Genomic DNA, 19,376 nt, shown 5'->3' on the forward strand with positions numbered 1-19,376 from the left:
TACCCTGAACTCGAAAAGTTCTGAGGACATAGTTGACTGGCTAACACAGGACACCCAATCTTCTACAGCTTCCGCCTGGAACCTTGACGCACCATCCTCCTCCAGCTTAGCTTCGGGCACCTCTCAAGTTACCACTCGCCCGCCTGCCGCTAGCACCACAGCCGCTTCACTTGGTATGTCAGAGGAGTTATTTACACATCAGTTGGTAGAAATGAGTGATGCGTAAGTATTATTGCCAGAGGATGTAGATAACAGGGATATGTCTCAGTCAGGCAGCATTACACACATGGACGTACAGTGTGATGATGATGATGTTGTACCCGCTGCTGCTTCCTTTGCTGAGTTGTCAGATACAAGTGAAGCGGTTGATGATGACGATGCGTCCGTGGATGTCACGTGGGTGCCCGCTAGAAGAGAAGAAGAACAGGGGGAAAGTTCAGATGGGGAGACAGAGAGGAGGAGGAGGAGACGAGTTGGAAGCAGGGGGAGGTCGTCGCAAGGAGCTAGTGGCACAGTCAGACAGCATGCATCGGCACCGGGGGTCACCTAGACAGCACGCCAATCAACGCATGCCGTTGCCACCACCAGAATGCCGTCATTGCAGAGCTCAGCAGTGTGGCATTTTTTTTGTGTTACTGCCTCTGACAACAGCGATGCCATTTGCAACCTGTGCCAAAAGAAACTGAGTAGTGGGAAGTCCAACACCCACCTAGGTACAACTGCTTTGCGTAGGCACATGATCTCACATCACAAACGCCTATGGGATCAACACATGAGTACAAGCAGCACACAAACTCAAAGCCGCCATCCTCCTCCTGGTCCAGCATCTTCAGCCATGTCAACCACTGCTGTCCTCCTTGCCCCCTCTCAACTATCCGCCACTCCGTCTCTCGCCTTGAGCAGTTCCTGCTCATCTGCCCACAGTCAGGTGTCTGTCAAGGACATGTTTGAACGTAAGAAGCCAATGTCACAAAGTCACCCCCTTGCCCGGCATCTGACAGAGATCGGCAAAGGGGTTTGTGACAACGGAAGACATTTGTTGGCGGAATTGCATTTGGGCAAGTTGACACATGTGCCGTGCATGGCACATGAGTGTAATCTGATCGTACAGCGCTTTGTGCATAAGTACCTAGGCTTACAGGACATCCTGAAGCAGGCGAGGAAGCTGTGTGGCCATTTCAGGCGTTCCTACACGGCCATGGCGCACTTTTCAGATATTCAGTGGCGAAAAAACATGCCAGTGAGGCGCTTGATTTGCGATAGCCCGACACGTTGGAATTCAACACTCCTAATGTTCGACCGCCTGCTCCAACAAGAAAAAGCAGTTAACGAGTATTTGTATGACCGGGGTGCTAGGGCAGCCTCTGCGGAGCTGGGAATTTTTTTGCCACGTTACTGGACGCTCATGCGCAATGCCTGTAGGCTCATGCGTCCTTTTGAGGAGGTGACAAACCTAGTTAGTCGCACCGAAGGCACCATCAGCAACATCATACCATTTGTTTTCTTCATGGAGCGTGCCCTGCGAAGAGTGCTGGATCAGCCCATAGATGAGCGTGAAGAGGAAGAGTTGTGGTCACCATCACCGCCAGAAACAGCCTTATCAGCATCGCTTGCTGGACCTGCGGCAACGCTGGAAGATGATTGTGAGGAAGAGGAGTCAGAGGGTACTCGTTGTCACCTATCTGGTACCCGTGGTGTTGTACGTGGCTGTGGGGAAGAACATACCTTCAGTGAGATCACTGAGGACGAGGAACAGGACATGAGTAGCTCGGCATCCAACTTTGTGCAAATGGGGTCTTTCATGCTGTCGTGCCTGTTGAGGGACCCTCGTATAAAAAGGCTGAAGGAGATGACCTGTTCTGGGTGTCCACGCTACTAGACCCCCAGTATAAGCAGAAAGTGCCTGAAATGTTACCGAATTACGGCAAGTCAGAAAGGATGCAGCAGTTCCAAAATCAATTAAAAAGTATGCTTTACACAGCGTATAAGGGTGATGTCACAGCACAATGGGAATCTAACAGAGGAAGAGGTGAAAGTAATCCTCCTCCTCCCACGACCACGCCGGCAAGGACAGGACGCTTTACAAACGTGTTGTTGATGGAGGACATGTGGAGCTTTTTAAGTCCTACGCATCGCCACAGCCCTTTGGGGTCCACCCTCAGAGAATGACTCGACCGACAGGTAGCAGACCTCGCCTTAACTGCAGATATCGACACTCTGAGGAGCGATGAACCCCTTGACTACTGGGTGTGCAGGCTTGACCTGTGGCCTGAGCTATCCCAATTTGCGATAGAACTTCTGGCCTGCCTGCTTCAAGTGTCCTGTCAGAAAGGACCTTCAGTGCAGCAGGAGGTATTGTCACTGAGAAGAGAAGTCGCCTAGGTCAAAAAAGTCTAGATTACCTCATCTTTATTAAGATGAATGAGGGATGGATCCCGAAGGGACTGACAGTGGGCGATACATTCGACTAAAAAAGGCCTGATGAGGGGGGCGTAACAGGGTGTCGCGGCTGCCGGCCCGCCACGTGATATTTAAATCCCTTGCTCACCCCAGTACCTTGCCCTGTCGTGGTTTCCTGTTCCTGGTTTCCTGAGAGTGCTTTATCATTGTGAATCTGATTTCCTGGTATCCTGATCTTGGCTTTTCCCTGGTTATTCTGAATTCTGGTTTCCCTGACTTGGCTTGTGTAAACGGTATTGTGTATTTTCTGGCTTCCTTGACCTCAGCTTTCCCTTTGACCATTCTCTGTCTCTAGCGTATTAGTCCGGCCATTCTAAGGTCCTGTTTATGCTCTGTCCTTTTATTTTCCTTTTCTTGCCTATGTATATGTTTACATAGTTTCTGCATGCTGGACCACACTAGTCGTCGGGACATTGGGATTAAACTGATAAGAATAGTACTACTTAACACACCTATCTGGTGGCACATTAGATTGCACGCGAAATGTGCCCCAAATTTGAAGTAGGAGGACCAAGCATCTTTTTCCATCTCCTGGTTCCTACAATCGATGCCATATACACGTCCCCTGATAGGGGACGTAACAGGGATTAAACTGATAAGAATAGTACTACTTAACACACCTTATAATAACGCAGAGAGAGGCAATGCAGAGAGAGAAGTCTGAAGAAGATGAGTCAGAGGAGGAAGGTGGCTTTGAGGAGGTGGAAGACCAAACATAGCAGGCGTCCCAGGGGGCTTGTCACCTTTCGGGGACCCTTGGTTTTGTACGTGGTGGAGGAAGAGACCTTCAATGACATCAGTGAGGACAAGGAACGGGACATGGCTAGCTTGCTATCCAACCTTGTGCAAAAGGGCGAGTTTGCGCTTGTGCAAATGGACTGTTTGCGGTTGTTTGCGGTGCGTTAAACGGGGAGTTTGGTCTGTCACTGTGAAGCGGGCGTAACCCTTACACTACCTGATCGATACAACATCATACCTGATGTTTTAAAGCACTTTATTCCAAACAATTTAGGAATGTTAGGTGATTTATGCCCTTTATGGATTAAAACCAGACTCTGCATCAACTATGTAATTTTCCATGGGAGTTTTGCCATGGATCCCACTCCGGCATGCCACAGTCCAGGTGTTAGTCCCCTTGATCAACTTTTCCATCACTATTGTGGCCAGAAAGAGTCCCTGTGGGCCTGCCCATTGAAGTCTATGGCGGTTCGCCCGGTTCGCCCGTTCGCAAACATTTGCGGAAGTTCGCGTTCGCCGTTTGCGAACCGAAAATTTTATGTTCGCGACATCACTATTGTTTGATGCTTTGTCCCATTGATAGTCAATGGTAATATGTATTTATGTATAGTTTGACTATGTCCGGTTTATCTCAGGGATATATGTGTGCCATCCTGTCCAAGATAAGTGGGAGTTACACTTTAATTCATCTTTGTAGTTTAATTGCTTCTGTTGTTGATGATAATACTGGTAGAGGAGCAGAGGAGACAGAAACATCATAATTCTCATCCCCCAGCTCCCCTTCAGAAATATCAGTCTTAGTAAAGGGGCTGAAATAGAGGGACACCCTAAGGAGAATTAATTTTTATGAAAGTACGCACATAACTTTGTCATAGTGAAGTGGTTTTGGTGTATAGATTATATCCCTGCAGTCTAGCTGCTAAATTCTCAACCATTTTTTAGTTAAATAACTTTGTTTATGCAGCCCTAGCCACACATTCAGCTTCTGGTCTTCTGGTTTAATATGGATTCGAACCACTGAGATGACATTATTTCTCCCTAATGAATGTATCAGTGTTATGCACATCATTAGTTTGTGTTTTCCTTTTAAATACTTGCAGGTCCAACTGGACAAAAAGGTGAACAAGGTATTCAAGGTACCGCAGGACTGAAAGGCTCAGAGGGAGTTAGAGGTGACAAGGGTGGGAAAGGCGAAGAAGGTCGTCCAGGTGTTGGCTTTCCAGGGCCTCCAGGTTTCAAGGTAAATATGGTACAGCTAACTGAATTGAAATTAGAGTTTTACATTTTGACAGTCTGTCCAGTCCTAAATGCTAAACATATATTACCTTTTAGACTGTTGGTCATGATTTTTTAAAATGATTAATGACCCTTAGATAGAAACATAGAAACATAGAAACATAGAAACATAGAAACATAGAAACATAGAAACATAGAATGTGACGGCAGATAAGAACCATTCGGCCCATCTAGTCTGCCCAGTTTTCTAAATACTTTCATTAGTCCCTGGCCTTATCTTATAGTTAGGATAGCCTTATGCCTATCCCACGCATGCTTAAACTCCTTTACTGTGTTAACCTCTACCACTTCAGCTGGAAGGCTATTCCATGCATCCACTACCCTCTCAGTAAAGTAATACTTCCTGATATTATTTTTAAACCTTTGTCCCTCTAATTTAAGACTATGTCCTCTTGTTGTGGTAGTTTTTCTTCTTTTAAATATAGTCTCCTCCTTTACTGTGTTGATTCCCTTTATGTATTTAAATGTTTCTATCATATCCCCCCTGTCTCGTCTTTCCTCCATGCTATACATGCTAAGATCCTTTAACCTTTCCTGGTAAGTTTTATCCTGCAATCCATGAACCAGTTTAGTAGCCCTTCTTTGAACTCTCTCTAAGGTATCAATATCCTTCTGAAGATAGGGTCTCCAGTACTGTGTACAGTACTCCAAGTGAGGTCTCACCAGTGTTCTGTACAATGGCATGAGCACTTCCCTCTTTCTACTGCTAATACCTCTCCCTATACAACCAAGCATTCTGCTAGCATTTCCTGCTGCTCTATTACATTGTCTGCCTACCTTTAAGTCATCAGAAATAATCACCCCTAAATCCCTTTCCTCAGATGTTGAGGTTAGGACTCTATCAAATATTCTGTACTCTGCCCTTGGGTTTTTACGTCCAAGATGCATTATCTTGCACTTATCCACATTAAATGTCAGTTGCCACAACTCTGACCATTTTTCTAGTTTACCTAAATCATTTTCCATTTGGCTTATCCCTCCTGGAACATCAACCCTGTTACATATCTTAGTATCATCCGCAAAAAGACACACCTTACCATCAAGACCTTCTGCAATATCACTAATAAAAATATTAAAGAGAATGGGTCCAAGTACAGATCCCTGAGGTACCCCACTGGTGACAAGCCCAAGCTTCGAATATACTCCATTGACTACAACCCTCTGTTGCCTGTCACTCAGCCACTGCCTTACCCATTCAACAATATTGGAATCCAAACTCAAAGATTGTAGTTTGTTGATAAGCCTTCTATGTGCAACAGTGTCAAAAGCCTTACTGAAATCGAGGTAAGCAATGTCTACTGCACCACCCTGATCTATAATTTTAGTTACCCAATCAAAAAAATCAATAAGATTAGTTTGGCATGATCTCCCTGAAGTAAACCCATGTTGTCTCTGATCTTGAAATCCATGTGTTTTTAGATGTTCAACAATCCTATCCTTTAACATGGTTTCCATCACTTTCCCCACTACTGAAGTTAGGCTTACTGGCCTATAGTTGCCCGACTCCTCCCTATTACCTTTCTTGTGAATGGGCACAACATTCGCTAACTTCCAATCTTCTGGGAATACTCCTGTTATCAATGATTGGTTAAATAAATCTGTTAATGGTTTTGCTAGTACACCACTAAGCTCTTTTAATAGCTTTGGGTGTATTCCATCAGGTCCCATTGACTTATTTGTCTTTACTTTTGACAGATGAAATAGAACCTCTTCCTCTGTAAACTCACGTGTAATAAATGACTCATTTATCCTTTTTCTTAACTGAGGTCCCTTTCCTTCATTTTCATCTGTAAATACCGAACAAAAATATTCATTGAGGCAGTCAGCTAGACCTTTATCCTCATCTACATACCTTCCTTCTTTTGTTTTTAATCTAACTAATCCTTGTTTTACTTTTCTTTTCTCATTTATGTATCTAAAAAAGGTTTTGTCCCCCTTTTTTACTGACTGTGCTATTTTCTCTTCTGTGTGTGATTTGGAAGCTCTTATAACTTGCTTAGCCTCTTTCTGCCTAATCTTATAGGTCATTCTGTCTTCCTCACTCTGGGTTTTTTTATAATTACTAAAGGCTAACTTTTTGTTTTTTACTATTTTGGCTACATCTGTGGAGTACCACAGTGGTTTCTTGAATTTTTTGCTTTTACTGACAAGCCTAATGCAATTTTCTGTTGCCTTCAGTAGTGCAACTTTTAAATAATCCCATTTCTTTTGGACTCCATTTAAATTGCTCCAGTCTGATAATGACTCCTTTACACATATTCTAATTTTGGAAAAGTCTGTTTTTCTAAAGTCTAAAACTTTTGTTTTTGTGTGGTGTGACTCAGTCACTGTTCTTATATTAAACCACACTGACTGATGATCACTGGATCCTAAACTTTCACCTACAGTAATATCTGATACCAAATCTCCATTTGTTAACACTAAATCTAGTATGGCCTCTTTACGAGTTGGCTCCTCAACGACTTGTTTTAGAGACAATCCCAGTAGGGAGTTTAGAATATGTGTGCTCCTGGCACAAGTAGCTATTTTTGTTTTCCAATTTACATCAGGAAGATTAAAGTCACCCATGATGATAACTTCCCCCTTCATTGTCATTTTAGCTATTTCTTCAACTAGTAGATTATCTAACTCTTCAATTTGTCCTGGGGGCCTATAAATCACACCTACACGAGTTACTGTGTGATTACCAAATTCTAACGTAACCCAAACTGACTCTATGTTCGCCTCACTAACCTTTATTAGGCTAGATTTTATGCTATTCTTTACATACAGGGCCACCCCTCCCCCTTTCTTGCCTTCCCTGTCTTTTCTATATAAAGAGTACCCTGGTATTGCTATGTCCCAGTCATTTTTCTCATTATACCATGTCTCAGTAACAGCGACTAAATCTACACTATCAGTTGCCATTATTGCCACAAGTTCATGGATCTTATTCCCTAAACTGCGAGCATTTGTAGACATGACTCTAAGCTTAGCATTTTTTAACACACTTGCTACAGGCACCTTCTGTCCTTGTTTTGGGGGACAATTGGATTGATGTTTTATCACCCTTTTGCCCCCCCCTCCTAGTTTAAATACATCCTAGCAAAACCTCTGAACTGCTCACTGAGAACATTTGTTCCCTTTTGAGAAAGATGCAAACCATCTTTTTTGTACAGTTTATTTCCATTCCAAACAGAGCTACCATGAGCAATAAAGCCAAATCCTTGCTCCCGACACCATTCACCAAGCCACAAGTTAAAGTCCCTAATACGCATCCGCCTGTCATTCTGAGTGTTATGCACAGGCAGAACTTCAGAGAATGACAATGTGGAAGCAACCTGCCGTATATCATTGGCAAAAACACTCAAAACTTCCTTAACCTCTGAAACCTCATTGCAAGCCAAGTCATTTGTCCCTAAATGGACAAGTACATCCAATTCCCCTTCCTGCTTTGCTTGCTTAACAATATTACAGATACGTCTCCTGTCTCTGTGAGCAGTAGCTCCGGGAAGACACCTCACAAGACCACCATTGTCCATCTCCACACCTCTTATGATGGAATCCCCCACCAACAACTGCTTTCTATTCGGCCTCACCATAGTCTTCAAGCCTCTCTGCACAACACCACTAGCCTCAGTGCCTCTCTGCACAACACCACTAGCCTCAATGCCTCTCTTCACAACACCACTAGCCTCAGTGCCTCTCTTCACAACACCACTAGCCTCAGTGCCTCTCTTCACAACACCACTAGCCTCAGTGCCTCTCTTCACAACACCACTAGCCTCAGTGCCTCTCTGCACAACACCACTAGCCTCAGTGCCTCTCTGCACAACACCACTAGCCTCAGTGCCTCTCTGCACAACACCACTAGCCTCAGTGCCTCTCTGCACAACACCACTAGCCTCAGTGCCTCTCTGCACAACACCACTAGCCTCAGTGCCTCTCTGCACAACACCACTAGCCTCAGTGCCTCTCTGCATAACACCACTAGCCTCAGTGCCTCTCTGCACAACACCACTAGCCTCAGTGCCTCTCTGCACAACACCACTAGCCTCAGTGCCTCTCTGCACAACACCTGTAGCCTCAGTGCCTCTCTCCACGACACCACTACACTCTGAAAGTGCAGAAAATGAATTATGTAGAGCAACAGACTGTGCAATATGCCTTTTATCCACAACTCCAAGTCTACCAGATCCTACAGTAATCCATCTGCAATTCCTAGTATGTCTCTGCGGCAGTGGTTTTGCAGCAGTTCCAGCCTGAGTTTGTTTACCAGATAATTTACAAATCTCAGACTTCAAAAATACAATCTCCTGCCGCAAAATAGAGAACTGTCTACAGATTAGACAACAACCAAACCTCCAAAAAGTGGAACGTGAAACAAATGCAAAGCAACTATTACAATGAACTAAGTCTGCCATTCCAATGAGGTGAATAATTTAAATCAAACAAACCTTAACTTTTTATTTATCCTCCTGAATACCTCGGATTACCTCCAGTTTATCTCCAGAATATCTCCGACCACAGACACTTAGAAGCAACACTCTCCAGAATATCTCCAACCACAGATACTTAGAAGCAACACTCTCCAGAATATCTCCAACCACACACACACTTAGAAGCAACACTTAGATGAAGCAACCAAGCTCTATTAGCCAAGCTAATGACAACAGCCCTTATATACTCCTCAAATCACCTCCCACTAGGAAAGTTTAAAACCTGGGTAGGCCTCTGCTTATTAGCAAACAATAGCTAATTTAAATAGCAATCAATAGCAAGTAGCTACCTAATCCAATTAAATGCCTTATAATTACCAACAGGAAATCAAACCTTGTGCAGTCAGTAACCTTTTCCTACAGATGAATCTTACCTGTAACAGTAAAAAAGAACTCTTAGCACAACTCTTAGACAGTTGAAGCTTCTGTAAAACTCTCCAGAATATCTCCAACCACACACACACTTAGAAGCAACACTTAGATGAAGCAACCAAGCTCTATTAGCCAAGCTAATGACAACAGCCCTTATATACTCCTCAAATCACCTCCCACTAGGAAAGTTTAACACCTGGGTAGGCCTCTGCTTATTAGCAAACAATAGCTAATTTAAATAGCAATCAATAGCAAGTAGCTACCTAATCCAATTAAATGCCTTATAATTACCAACAGGAAATCAAACCTTGTGCAGTCAGTAACCTTTTCCTACAGATGAATCTTACCTATAACAGTAAAAAAGAACTCTTAGCACAACTCTTAGACAGTTGAAGCTTCTGTAAAACTCTCCAGAATATCTCCAACCACACACACACTTAGAAGCAACACTTAGATGAAGCAACCAAGCTCTATTAGCCAAGCTAATGACAACAGCCCTTATATACTCCTCAAATCACCTCCCACTAGGAAAGTTTAAAACCTGGGTAGGCCTCTGCTTATTAGCAAACAATAGCTAATTTAAATAGCAATCAATAGCAAGTAGCTACCTAATCCAATTAAATGCCTTATAATTACCAACAGGAAATCAAACCTTGTGCAGTCAGTAACCTTTTCCTACAGATGAATCTTACCTTGTGCAGTCAGTAACCTTTTCCTACAGATGAATCTTACCTGTAACAGTAAAAAAGAACTCTTAGCACAACTCTTAGACAGTTGAAGCTTCTGTAAAACTCTCCAGAATATCTCCAACCACACACACACTTAGAAGCAACACTTAGATGAAGCAACCAAGCTCTATATAGATTAACATTATTGCAGTATTGTCCAAGGAATCTCAAGGTAAGCATTATGAGTTTACAGAAAAATATATATTTCACAATTTACACATGCATCTAACAAAATATATAGTTTACATCTTGATGTAGTTTACATCTTGAATAATATGTTAGATGCAATGTATAGTATATTTTTTACATTTATCATCAGTTTATTTGACCTATTTCCCATATTTTTATACATTTCAATATCTCATTTTTATTTATCTGAATGTGGAGTCTTCTCCACTAGTATTACTATGTCACATTTTTTTGTGTATTGTCTGTCCACAGGGCGAGCCTGGAAAAGAGGGATCTCTAGGTTTGACAGGTGACAGGGGTGAAAAAGGAGACATAGGCCTTCCAGGATTTCCAGGCACAACTGGCTCTAAAGGATCTCCAGGCTCTCCAGGTTTCCCAGGCAAGTTCTATTGCTTAGGGTTCCTCAAAACTGATTTTATGAAGATATCTATTTTCATCTAAAAGGTGACATCTGCTCATTAATTTCCTCTCTAGGCAGTCCTGGACTTCCAGGAGAAAAGGGCATCAAAGGACATCCAGGGTTAGATGGAATTCCAGGTTCCAGAGGACAAAAAGGTAGGGATTGTCATTTGCTGCATAATTTGATTATGGTGGTTAATATTTTGAATTGATTAACTAGTCAATCAAAATGTTTCCAGAGGGTATTTGTCTTAAAGGGACACTATAGTTACCAGAACAATTACAGCTTGTTGTAGATGTTCTGGTGAGTATAGTCAGTCCCTGCAAGCTTTTTGCTGTAAACACTGCCTTTTCAGAGAAAAGGCAATGCTTACATTACAGCCTAGGACAGCCTCTTCTCAGACAGCTACTAGAGTTGCTCCTGGGGCAGTGCGCACGGTAAGCATGGAGACGCCGAACTTTCCCCATAGAGATGCATTGATTTAATGCATCTCTATGAGGAGATGCTGTTTGGCCAGGGCGCTGGTTCTGGCCCAATTTCTTGCATAAGATCATCAGAATTGATGATCTCAGCCAATTCAATGCTTTCCTATGGGAATTCTGATTATGTCAGCCAAGGTGGCATACCGGCGTAAGAGCCAGTGTCAGCAGACCCACGCCGCGCTAGAAATGGGGTGAGTTTTTACTATATGTAAGGAGGAAATGGAGGGACAGGGTTGCTAAATAGGGATTTTAACACTATAGGGTCAGGAATGTGCTTCTGACCATATCGTGTTACATGACGTGCAAACATTTGGCATTGGAAAACAAGTGTCTGTGGTTTAAATGATACACAAAATGAGACTAGTAGAGTTATTCACTAAAGTTCAAATGGCCTGTACTGAATGGGACAAAACCGTCCAGATGCATACAGGGCCATTTGGACTGCAAAATCCCAACAGTGTTCATGCGGTTTAAAAATGTCCGCATTTCATAATTCAGGCTCTAAATGGGTCTGATTTTGGTCCAGATTTCAGCCGGACTGAAGTCTGTTGGATGCTTTAAAAAAAAAATATGTGGTAGCTGGGTAACACATTAATCATTTAAAAAAAAAATTAAAGTAAAAAGCCTTTGGGTGCCAATAATACCCCCATATTGCTATAAGTGAAGTTTAATACCTTCCCTATGCCCCATCTGATACAAGGCAGGCCGGGGGACATCTACTAACTGGCTAACACTGGGCAGCCAGTCACTAGAAAAGACCAATTTCATGGAATGGTGTCTGTTAAATAAAAGAGGGGACATACTTCCCTCCCCCATTTCCCCACTAGTGAACATCGGGTGGGAGACTAAAAAAATAATGTGGGGTGAACAGATCACTGTCAGCCACCACATAATTAACCTTTAGGCTGTCAAGGTTTTTTTTTTTTTTTTTTTTAATTTGCCTGCTGGCTGCTAGTGCTGATTCAAATATCAGAATAACACTACACCTAAAATAACCTTGGATTGAACGTTGAGCAGATATAAAAAAAAGCATTTTGCAGCTGTAATTTTTTTAAGATTTTTTATTTCATTGATATTCAAATGTTGTATTGAAGAATATCGCAGGATATCAGGACTGTAGCAAAATTGTAAATTCTTTCACATTACTCACATAACTTTTATTTACAAGGAATAACCAGTTTAAATACATGATACATATTTAGCTGTAACTATAAAAACTGTCACAGGTGAAATTGGTGTTCAAGGCCCTGCTGGCTCCATAGGTGAAAAGGGTGAAGCTGGGCAAGATGGTATTCCAGGGTCACCTGGTGATAAGGGCGATCAAGGTATGTCAGCCATTGTTTATTTGTTTATTTACTAGTTATTACAGCAAGTGTATGGGACTGGAACAGTATGCTTCTTATTTTATCATATTAAATTCCCAGTGGACTCCATTAAGATACACTTACACTTTTATTTTCAGACACTAGCGAGTGCAAATGTAATTACCATCCTACACACGTGCCCCAGTGTGTGTCTACCACATTGTAAATAATGTGCATATTCTCATTAAGAGACTTTGGCCTCAACTGAATATTTATTATTTTGGATAAACTTTTAAAATATACATTTTTCTAAATATTAAAAAAATTAAAATATATACATTTTGTAATATTTTCCTATATTGTTGTATGTATATATATATATATATATATATATATATATATATATATATATTATATATAATATATATATATATATATATACAACAATATATGAAAATATTACAAAATGTAGATATTTTTTAAAAATAATAATTAATTATTTTAAAGGTTTATCTGAAAATATTTAATAAGTTTATAATCATATCTGACATTATTAAACCGGGTCTATATTAGCTCTAGTGAGTACAGGTTGGGGCATCCAGTGATTTATAGCATGTGTTACTCTCTGTGCAGAATGCAAAAAGTGGAAAAAGTGCCTCCCCTGGGTGGCCTAATCCTAAATCAGTAATATATACAAACCAACTGCACACCTACATTTTATATATTTACACACTTATATACAAATCACAGATAAAAGCAATGAATTCATCAGTATAGTTAATATATATATATACAAAAGTAAGTATCAGTATACAGAATCACTATATAGGATACATGTCAAACAAAATGAAAAAATAATAGTAAGGGAAATAAACAAACGAGGAAAACTGGTGTGCCTAAAGTGTTTTTTCCTTGTTACTGTGACAGCGGGACACCAAAAACAACCCAACGTTTCTGCTTGAATAGCCTTGACAAAAAGTATTTTATAATACCAGTTAGATTTTCAAATTGTTCTAATTATCCTGTTTTCATTTTTTAATTGTAAGGTTTACCTGGAAAAGGTCTTCAAGGATATCCAGGGGAACATGGAGAGAAAGGTAAAACACAATCGCGATGAAATACTCTTTATTTTCAATAAATAGTGCCTTTAATAGTAATTTTTATGTCTGAAACACATTATGATTTAAGCAATGAGACCACCAGAACTGGTTTGATTGTAAGAGGGGCTTATCCTTCCTGACGAGTTTATGTTAGGTTGTCATATTTTTTATATGCTACTTACTATATATACGGGTTAATTTCTCTATAGGTATGTTGTAATTAATAATTTTTAGAATGCTGAACAAGAAAGGCTACGAAAAGCTCAAATGTTGCATTGTTTATTCATTAGTAACTAATTTGTAACTAATAACCTTTAAAATAAATGATCTGCCAAAGTCTTTATGGAAGATCTTTGTTCTTCAATCTCTTTGCTTTGACTATCAAAATGGACAAAAAGCCCAATACAATTACATTAACCTAGCGAAGAAGTAAAAAAGACAGTTATTCAGTCAAATGGAACACCGTGTTCCACCGTGTTTGGTTGGCTTGTTCTCCTGGAAACAAAATAGTCAAGGTTCTGTGAATAGGCAAGTTTTGCTTCAGGCTGCTTCCGTCTGTTTTTGTGACTGGGAAGTTATTGTTTTTTTATTTTCTGTTAATTGTGTCAGGTTATGAGCTAGGGTTTTAGAAATCCCCTGGGTGACAAATTTAGGGATTATTCTCTTCTAGGATTAACCCCTATGAAGTAATATACTTGGGGTCAACCCTTCTGAGGTTAACCAATTATGAGTAGGAGACTGGGCATTTCCCGACCAATACATATCTTTATGGGTCAACAAACTGTGTGTGGCGGAACCAGCCCTGTCACTTGCGCCTGGAGAGGACTGCTTGCCAGCCTCCTGCCATGTGACTATGGCCCCTGGGATGTATTACCCTTTAACCCATTAAGGACACATGATTCTCTTTTATTCCAGAAGTTTGGTCCTTAAGGGGTTAAAGACATGATTTGGGCAAAATGGATTTGTGTTGTGCTGCTGCTGGCCCTTTAACTCCCAGAGAAAGGATTTGTACTTTTAAATTGGCACTTCGGATGCAGTCGAAGTGGCCGCCATTTGAAAACCGAACACGTGGCGGCGGGCATTTTAATTTAGTCAAACGCGGTCAGCGGTGTGTGCCACTGAATCTAGGGAACTAAAATCGGCTACACATTTGCACAAACACCGCTGACCTTTGCCTTTTTAGGAACTTCGACGCTTCGACTGGAATAGAAGTGCGTTTGACAATTCAAACGCACTGTTAGAGTGGGCTATTTGCACGAACGGCCCCGTTCGTGCATTCGAATGGGACTTAGACATTTTTCTGTGTGAAATTGACCGACCGCACAGCCCAAATCTATAAAACTCTTTTGGGCATGAAAATGTGCTTCCGGTCGGTCAAATAGGACTTTCCCTTAACTTTTTAACCCCTGAACCGATTGCCCTGGTTTTTGAGTATGTGTATATTTCAAGCATGCTGATTATGAAAATGTATGTTTTATGTGAATGGCATGTATATTTGGGAAGTTATTAATATTTTGTAAAAACTGTATTTCTCTGCCTTTGATAATTATATTAACCATTGTGTTCAGTAATCATATCACAGGCAGAGGGGAGGATTTTGTGTGGGAGTGTCTGTGTGTATTGTACGGCTTGATTGGTTGTATTTCCAAACCCTCTGGGCAGTACTATGTTTGTGGATTGTGAATAAAAGAGGCTGTATGTGCCAGTACAGTCAGTTCTGCTTGATCCTCAAACAAAGTGTTGTCTCGTCATTGGGGGAATTGGATTGTATGCTGATTGCCAGGCGTGTAAGCTGATTGTATGCTTTTCCTGTTCAGCGGTTTACAGCATTCATATGGTTGAGAGCATTCGTATGCTTCTCCGGTTCGGTAGTTGTGGTGTCTGCTAGAGTGCTTGGAGCCCTCAGGAAGCGCTAGGAGCATCCTTCAATGGAGGTACCCAGTCGGGGTGCCCGCCGATCCGTTACACTGTGCAACTGCTGGCCCTCCTAAAATATTCAAAGATTATCCCATCCTGGGGTTAATTCCATTTCAGGACCCAAAGACTGGGGAAACTCTAGCCTTGTTAACACATTTTCTATGGCCTTTTAAGGACTAAAATGCCATCTCCTCAGCCAATGAAAGAATGGAGGTTATTTGCTGTAGTTGATTGTCTTACTCTAAATACATGCTGGGGTCTCGCAGAAACATTTTACTTTTTATATCAGTACCACATGGGAAACAACAGCATTAAAACAGTCAATTGGATTGGTACTGTTTACCTCAGTAGACCATATACCGGGGCAGATACAGAACCTAATCTCAGGAGAGGCATTGATAGATTATTTAAAGAAGCAATTCAGGGACAATAACCACTACTGCCCTCTGTAGTAGTTATGGTGCCAGTAGTGCCATGGTGCCCTCCCAGGGAATAGGGACAGTAGTAGGGAATATGGGCAGTAGTGTCTGTGTGAGGGGTGCAGTGTGTGTGGAATTCAGTGTGTGTGTGTGTATAGGGGTGCATTGTGTGTGTGAGGAGGCAATGTGTGTGTGTATGGGGGTGCAGTGTGTGTATTGGGGGCAGTGCTGTGTGTGTATTGGGGCAGTGTGTGTGTTTATTGGGGTGCAGTTTGTGTGTGGGTGTGTGTATTGCAGAGCAGTGTGTGTTTGTGTGTGTGGGGGCAGTGTGTGCAGTGTGTGTGTGTGTATTTGTGTATTGGGCAGTGTGTGTGTTTGTGTGTTTAGGGAGGGTGTGTGTGTATTGGGGCTAGTATTTTTGTGTATGTATTGGGGCAGTGCTCTGTGTGTATTAGGGCAGTGTGGGTGTTTATTGGGGACAAAGTGTGTGAGGGGTGCAGTGTGTATGTGTATTGGGAGCACTGTGTGTGTGTGTGAGTATTAGGGGACAGTGTTGTGTGTGTATTGGGGAACAGTGTGTGTGTGTGTGTGTGTGTGTGTGTGTGTGTGTGTGTTTTGGAGCAGTTTGTATGTGTATTGGGGAGCAGTGTGTGTGTATTGGGGCAGTGTGTGTGTGTATTGGGGCAGTGTGTGTATTGGGGCAGTGTGTGTGTGTGTATTGGAAGCAGTATGTGTTTAGGGAGTGTGTGTGTGTATTGGGGCAGTGTGTGTGTATATTGGAGCAGTGTGTGTGTATTGGGGCTGTGTGTGTGTGTATTGGGGCAGTGTGTGTGTGTGTGTGTTTAGGGAGGGTGTGTGTGTGTATTGGGGAGCAGTGTGTGTGTGTATTGGGGGCAGTGTGTGTGTGTATTGGGGACAGTGTGTGTGTTGATATTGGGGCAGTGTGTGTGTGTGTATTGGGGAGCAGTGTGTTTGTGTGTGTGTGTGTATTGGGGACAGTGTGTGTGTATAATGGGGGGTAATGTGTGTAACTAGAGAGGAGCAGTGTGTGTGTATCGGGGGGCCTTTTTTACCCTTTTTACCTTTGCTGAGGGAGGAGGGATATCTCCTGCAATCCATGGTGCTCTGGTGGAGAATCCCCGGTGGTTCTAGTGGTGAGAGTGAACTCTAGCTTGCAGCTCCTGAGGCTAGAGTTTACTCTTGCGAAAACCGGAACCTTGCTGTGGTAACCGCGGCAATGCTCTGTGCTTGCAAGAGGAGGATCTGAGGCTGAGCTCCCAGGTACTCTCTCCCTCCCTTGCCGGATACCAGCAAAGTGCCTGCGGACTGGTGAGGGAGATCACTGATCCCCCCTCTGGTCCTTGAAAGCACACAGCAGGGCTGGCAGGGGAGAGCAAGGCACTGTTGCCCCCCCTCCCCTTGGATCTGCCAGTGCCATATACCTGGTCTCATTAGGCTTGACACTTATGTTAGAAAAGGGTTTACATTTTTGGTCTGCTGTATTTTCAATGCTTTCCTGTGTTGTACTCTCACAGAGTCAGATATGTTGTTACTAACTGGCATATTATGGCATTTAGCATAATACTTATTTGGGGTAACTGTGCCACAACACAATTTTACAGCTTTGGGTTCTAGTAAATCAGTGTGTTGATTTTGGTAAGGCAAGCTCATATTGGCAGGGTGATAATGACTGCACAATGAATATTATTCACATGCCACATATAGTTTAATTAACTGTTCTATGACTCACCTAATGATATTCTAGGAGCAATATGTTATGGTACATTATCATTACTATCTTTGTCAGCACTGTAAAGATCCTTATCCAAATTCTGAAAAAGTATTTTACAGTCTGGAATGCATGGCTATAAATAGTCTACCATAAAAGCATTAGACCAAAAATTCTAGTTTGATTCAAGCATTACAAATGCTTCCAATATCCAAAGTGGTTGGTCCATATTGGTAGTAGAATATTACCTTGAAAAATAATAACCAGATTTCAAGGAAAGGCAATATTTACAATTGTCAGACTGCAGGGACAGTATTTTTGAACTATTGCATTAAGCTGTGGAGGTTCTGGTGCTGAGATTGTCGCTTCAAATTGCTACACATCTTCTAATGGATGCATTTAATTTCTCTTCAGTCATATATGTGAACATCTTTCATTAGTCATGTAACACCTTGATGACAGATTATATATTGACCGACAAACAGAGTTTATTGTTCTAGATAATATTAATATCTTGAATTACATTTTGTTTCTTAAAGGAATTAAAGGTGACATTGGTTTTCCTGGCTTGCCTGGCAGCCCCGGTGCTCCTGGAATCAAAGGTGATCAAGGATTTCCCGGAAGTCAAGGCAATCAAGGGCCACCGGGATTCCCTGGTCCTCAAGGAATAGCTATGGAAGGACCTAAAGGTGAAAGAGGACCACATGGTCAGCCAGGATTTCCAGGTAATAACAACTATATAAGAATTATTTCATTTTTTTTTTGTATGTGCAAAAAAACAAAAACAAATACCATAATAAATGTATCAAGTGGGAAATACCAATGTAGGTGAATCTAATCACAGCAAGGCATAACTGAACAAATAGTTGTCCAGCAGTACTAAAAACGATATCATTAACAGTTTAGGATACATACAGGCAATGATCATAACACACAATTGAAATAATTTCCAACAATTGTGTGAGGATTCCTCTTTCCACTTTGTGTATATTTTCCTTGTGCAAACCCATGTAGAGTGTGTCTGCTTGGATGCTGCACCTATTACTTTTTCTGCATCAGGGTGGTTTGGTTTAACATATATTTTCTTTAACAGTTATATTATGTATAATTCTTATTCCATCATGACTCTTTGGGCTCAAAACATGGGACTGCTGCCCGTTACATGAATGTGTTGAAATGTATTTTCATATGCAATTCTATAGGGAAAAAATAGCTTGTAATAAATGCAGGCATAATAAGGCATGAAATAAACTAGTTTTGCGATGGCAGAAGAATAATGCACACACACAAAAAAATCCAAACTATAACATTTTATGAGCTTTATTCTTTTGTATGCAATGTGTAGTCATTTTGTCTTATACAAATTTGCCATTTATTCAACAGGTTCTCCAGGACCACCAGGTGTGCAAGGTGTACCAGGCCAAGATGGACATAAAGGAGAAAAAGGAGACAGGGGGTTGCCTGGAGTTTCTGGTTTTCAAGGAATCAAAGGAGACAAAGGATTGCAAGGACTTCCGGTGAGATGTGTCTGTTTATCAGAGTAAACAGTTAATGACAGGTTAAACAAATCCGGGTTTTAAATAAAAGTACGTGGAAGGTATTTTCTTAATTCTTCAACATATAACACATTTCTAGAAGTTGTTTTAGTAGCAGTGTTCTGGGTTGCATGTAGGGATGGAAACATTATTCTGCCATTCTAATGTTTATAGTACTCTTCTTCCATCAATATTGCCTAATAGGGGTGGTGTACTGTACTGTACTCAT

General features: G+C 41.6%; 1 protein-coding gene and 1 non-coding gene across 2 annotated transcripts in view; one reads left to right on the plus strand and one right to left on the minus strand.

The window, feature by feature from the left end:
• The window catches only part of COL4A1 (collagen type IV alpha 1 chain), a 205,899-nt gene that overhangs the window by 162,778 nt on the left and 23,745 nt on the right, over positions 1-19,376 (plus strand). Inside the window, exons 37-43 of the mRNA XM_063459844.1 lie at positions 4,299-4,438; positions 10,514-10,644; positions 10,740-10,816; positions 12,370-12,468; positions 13,494-13,544; positions 18,152-18,337; positions 18,996-19,129. Coding sequence (XP_063315914.1) covers positions 4,299-4,438; positions 10,514-10,644; positions 10,740-10,816; positions 12,370-12,468; positions 13,494-13,544; positions 18,152-18,337; positions 18,996-19,129 — 818 coding nt within the window. The remainder of the gene's footprint in view (positions 1-4,298; positions 4,439-10,513; positions 10,645-10,739; positions 10,817-12,369; positions 12,469-13,493; positions 13,545-18,151; positions 18,338-18,995; positions 19,130-19,376) is intronic.
• On the minus strand, positions 2,908-3,099 carry LOC134579170 (U2 spliceosomal RNA). The gene has a single exon (XR_010086162.1). It is a non-coding gene; the product is annotated as a U2 spliceosomal RNA (small nuclear RNA).

This window comes from Pelobates fuscus, chromosome 1, assembly GCF_036172605.1.
Source record: "Pelobates fuscus isolate aPelFus1 chromosome 1, aPelFus1.pri, whole genome shotgun sequence".
NCBI lineage: Eukaryota > Metazoa > Chordata > Amphibia > Anura > Pelobatidae > Pelobates > Pelobates fuscus.